The sequence below is a fragment of the Setaria viridis genome, chromosome 8, assembly GCF_005286985.2.
Source record: "Setaria viridis chromosome 8, Setaria_viridis_v4.0, whole genome shotgun sequence".
NCBI classification, from domain to species: Eukaryota; Viridiplantae; Streptophyta; class Magnoliopsida; order Poales; family Poaceae; genus Setaria; species Setaria viridis.
Window position 1 is genome coordinate 14121678 of NC_048270.2, and position 3944 is coordinate 14125621.

Consider the following 3944-nt stretch of genomic DNA (forward strand, 5'->3'; position numbering starts at 1 on the left):
TAGGGGGTGTTTGGATCCCCGGCTAAACTTTAGCCCCTGTCACATCGAATGTTTGGATACTAATTAGAAGTATTAAATATAGGCTAATTACAAAACGAATTTCACAACCCCTAGGCTAAATCACGAGACGAATCCATTAAGCCTAATTAGTCCATGATTTGACAATATGGTGCTACAGTAAACATTCGCTAATGATAGATTAATTAGGCTTAATAGATTCGTCTTGCGATTTAGCCTAGGGGTTCTACAATTAGTTTTGTAATTAGCTCATGTTTAGCCCTCCTAATTAGCATCTGAATATTCGATGTGACATGGACTAGACTTTAGCTCCAGGATTAAACACCCCCTTAGAAGGTTTCCGAGATAGCGTGCTTGTGCAGGCAGGGAAGGCCCGAATGATATATTCTAAAAAAATAAGGTGTGGAACATATGTACAAGAGTTTTCCCAATCATGCATAATTCTCGTGAAATTCTTGAAAGTTCAAGTGATGTCAAATTTCAACTCTGAAATACAAGGCTCCCTGGGAACTGAACTGGTTAATTCGTGTGGTTTTAAATTCTGGCATTACAAAGGAGGCTTGAACCTTGAACTATCTTTGAGATGCATGTGTTTAACACCCTAATTGCCAAGTGTTAAATTGCGGTCAAAACAAATTCCAATTTGCACGCAACACGTGTTGCCGCCGGAGTGAAACGGCCCGCGGTGACTAGAGAAAAAAGAAACACAGCGTTGGAGATGCCCAAGATTTTACAGCTGGCGCGGGTGACTCGGCTCCACCGCCGCCGCCACGTCACGGGCACATGCATCCCCCATGGCACACCCCGTTCATACCGGTGGGCCCCCACCCGCACCCGCCGGCGGGTCCCTCCTCTCCCTCTCACACCAGCACGCCTCGTATTTATACCCCCTCTTCTCTCTCCCACGAAGCTTGCGGAGCAGATCAAGAGAGAAAGAGAGACGCGGAGCAACCGCGTTAGAGAGAGAGAGAGAGAGCAGCCGCCGGCGCGATGATGTGGAGCTCGGACTCCGACCGCGACGAGCCCGTGGCGCAGCAGCAGGAGCAGCCGTCCACGCCCCCGCCGCCGCCGCCTCCCCGCCGGCGTCGCCACCAGCGCGCCGCCGCCCGGCGCCGGGCCAACCGCCGCGCCATGAGCACCGGCGTGGTGGCAGCAGAGGAAGAGGAGCAGGAGCTTCCCACTGAGGTGGAGGCGGAGGACGTGTGGCGTGGGCTGCAGCGGCAGCGGGAGCTGCGGGAGGCGTCGTCGTGGCCGCGGCGGGCGTCGCGGCCCGTGGTGGTGGCCGCCGGCGAGGAGGAGGGCGGCGGGTCCCCCGGCGCGGCGGCGCTCGGCAGGGAAGGCAGCGGTGGCGTGGGGAGGGCGCGGAGCCTGACCGACGACGACCTGGAGGAGCTGAAGGGGTGCGTGGATCTGGGCTTCGGCTTCAGCTACCACGAGATCCCCGAGCTCTGCGGCACGCTGCCCGCGCTCGAGCTCTGCTACTCCATGAGCCAGCGCTTCCTCGACGAGCACCAGCCCCAGCCCGGCAAGCACGAGGAGGCGCCGGCAGCGACGCCGGCGCTCGCTCCGGCCTCGCCGGCGCAGCCCGTCGCCACCAACTGGAAGATCTCCAGCCCCGGTAAAGCTCCAACCTTGTCAATTAGTTGCTGGTTGCTGATTTGTATTCTTGATTTCTGTTAAAAGCAGATCTGTTCAAGATCGTAGAAATTTAGCAAGAACCATTTTTTAGTTCATCTGAATCCTTAAGAAATCAGTTCAGAACTCCTAGATTGCAAAAATAATGATGAATTGATTGATGATTTGATTTCGGATGCATATGGAACTCATGTGTTCTTGGATGCGTTGATGCAGGGGACAGCCCGGACGAGGTGAAGGCGAGGCTCAAGTACTGGGCGCAGGCGGTGGCGTGCACCGTCAGGCTCTGCAGCTGATCAATGGCGCAAAAAACATCAAATCTTGCCAACAAACTAAACACGGGAGAGGATGACGAACAATTGAAGAAGAGGGAATCCGTTCCACTGCTGAACGCATGCCATCAGCTGAAATGAAATTACAGGAATCGCGGCACCGGGATGATCGATACCATCAAGAAACACAAAGAGGATCATATGCTACCGATCAAGTTGCCCGCAGATTCATCGAAGCACCACCATCAAATTGATAATTCATCAGAAGCACGCAATGTCAAATTAAAATCTTGCCGACATGGCTCACAAATTTTGCCGAATTACGCTGGGGGAAGGAGGGTCAGGACCCCATTTCCCAGCCACAGCCCGATGCTCTGTACTCGCATGAATCCTTGATTCTCGCCATAATTTTTGCCCATGTAAAACACCACCACCTGTAAAATAGTATATTCATCAACCTCAATTCAGCATGAAAAATAATCGCATTACTTTAAGATGAGCTGCCGTCTTTGATTTTGTCTCTGTTCTTCGACATGATACACTACTCTGCTAGCTAACACGCCTTCATCAGGAGGCTAAGAGCAATGAACTAACACTACTCTGCTAGCTAACACGCCTTCATCAGGAGGCTAAGAGCAATGAACTATACCAGTGGGCCCATTCAATCAGGTCCATCGGCCCAATTCACAGCCCAAGAGCAAGCCACGAGAGGACTCTGTTCTATACAAGCAGCTGCTCGCGGAGAGGAGAGAACAGAAAAAGAAAATTCAGAATTGAATCGGGTTTCCCCCTTCGCATTCGTCCTCAGCGGCGACCGATCTCACGTCCTGACGATCCCTCGTCGGCGGCCACGGGAGCATCTTCAGGTGAGAGCATCTTCGTCCTCCTCACGCTCCGGTTCCAGTGGCCACGGGGCATGACATTCATGCAATGGTACATAGAATGTTTGCTAACGTGGAGGAAAGAGAAAGAGGCTAAATTTTAGGATTACAAGACGACTACTTCACCATTGTACGAGTTGTAATTGCATGTAACTTATAATATTTCTTTTTTTAATACACAAATTAAGGAAATATAATTACTATGAGACAATAAGAAAACAGCAATCTCTTGTACGCATTATATGTTAAGTCATCTCAATATTACATGTTAATGTATGAAATCGTCTACTGGACAACATTAACGTATTTACCTTAATATAACAGGCCGGATCAGCTGGAAGGTATCAGAAGAACATGCCCGTAACTTTGTTCCTAATCATCGTAAGCCAGCTGCTCGATACTCGATACAAGTGGTTCCTTCTTTTCGCGAAAAGAAAACTTTGTTTAGTCAAGTGTGAATCCGAGATCTGCAGGCCGCAGCTGCGCTGCGCTGTGCCTGTGCAATTGCCTGACTGACTGGTGGTCTGCATTGTTCAGAAAAAAGATATGTGACCAGAATCAGATTCAGATAGACCGCCGCACTGAGATAACTGCTCCTGCATGTGCACATTTGACATTGAAGCCTCATTTTCCATGCTTAACAAAATCAAGCTGTTCTTGAGGAAAAGAGTTGGAACTGCCTGGCCAGTATGAAAATATTCGAAAAGATTTGAAGTTTGAATATCCGATTTGACAAAGGTTGCTAACCAACCAACTAACAAACAAACCCTGGTAAGTGGTAACTAGTGATTCTAGAATCGTTTCTTCAACTTGAAAACACACTGTTAGTCATGGCTGCCTCCTCCATAGGGCAGAGGAGCACGACATTACTGACAAGGTCGTGATGTTAGGTTACGACTAATGAGCCATCCAAGGTTGAATATACGCCCCCACAGGTGTCGCTAGTGATGTCAGTTTTTGCCGTGTTTGTGTTTTCGTGGAAGCTTGACACCAATTGTCAGGTAGCTCCAAAAGCACGGAAAAGTATGGAGTCCCGGGCCCCCGCTGATATCAGAAGTAGTATACGTGGATGGGAGATCAAATTGATCGACAGCGAGATCGTTGACGATCGCGTGTGAGGTCGACGGATGATTTCATT

The 3944-nt window shown here is 49.9% G+C and overlaps 1 protein-coding gene across 1 annotated transcript; it reads left to right on the forward strand.

The window, feature by feature from the left end:
* Positions 1–913: 913 nt before the first annotated feature.
* Positions 914–2419, forward strand: LOC117866164 (uncharacterized). Its single transcript, XM_034750308.2, has 2 exons — positions 914–1636; positions 1870–2419. Exons 1-2 carry the CDS (start codon positions 1009–1011, stop codon positions 1947–1949), a joined length of 708 nt encoding a protein of 235 aa, XP_034606199.1. The 5' UTR covers positions 914–1008; the 3' UTR covers positions 1950–2419.
* Positions 2420–3944: the final 1525 nt, after the last annotated feature.

Excerpts from the sequence above, each read along its gene's own strand:
- LOC117866164 (XM_034750308.2), top strand. The coding sequence starts at position 1,009 with ATGATGTGGAGCTCGGACTCCGACCGCGACGAGCCCGTGGCGCAGCAG. Across the intron at positions 1,637-1,869 it reads CTGGAAGATCTCCAGCCCCG|GGGACAGCCCGGACGAGGTG; the intron begins GTAAAGCTCCAA and ends GCGTTGATGCAG.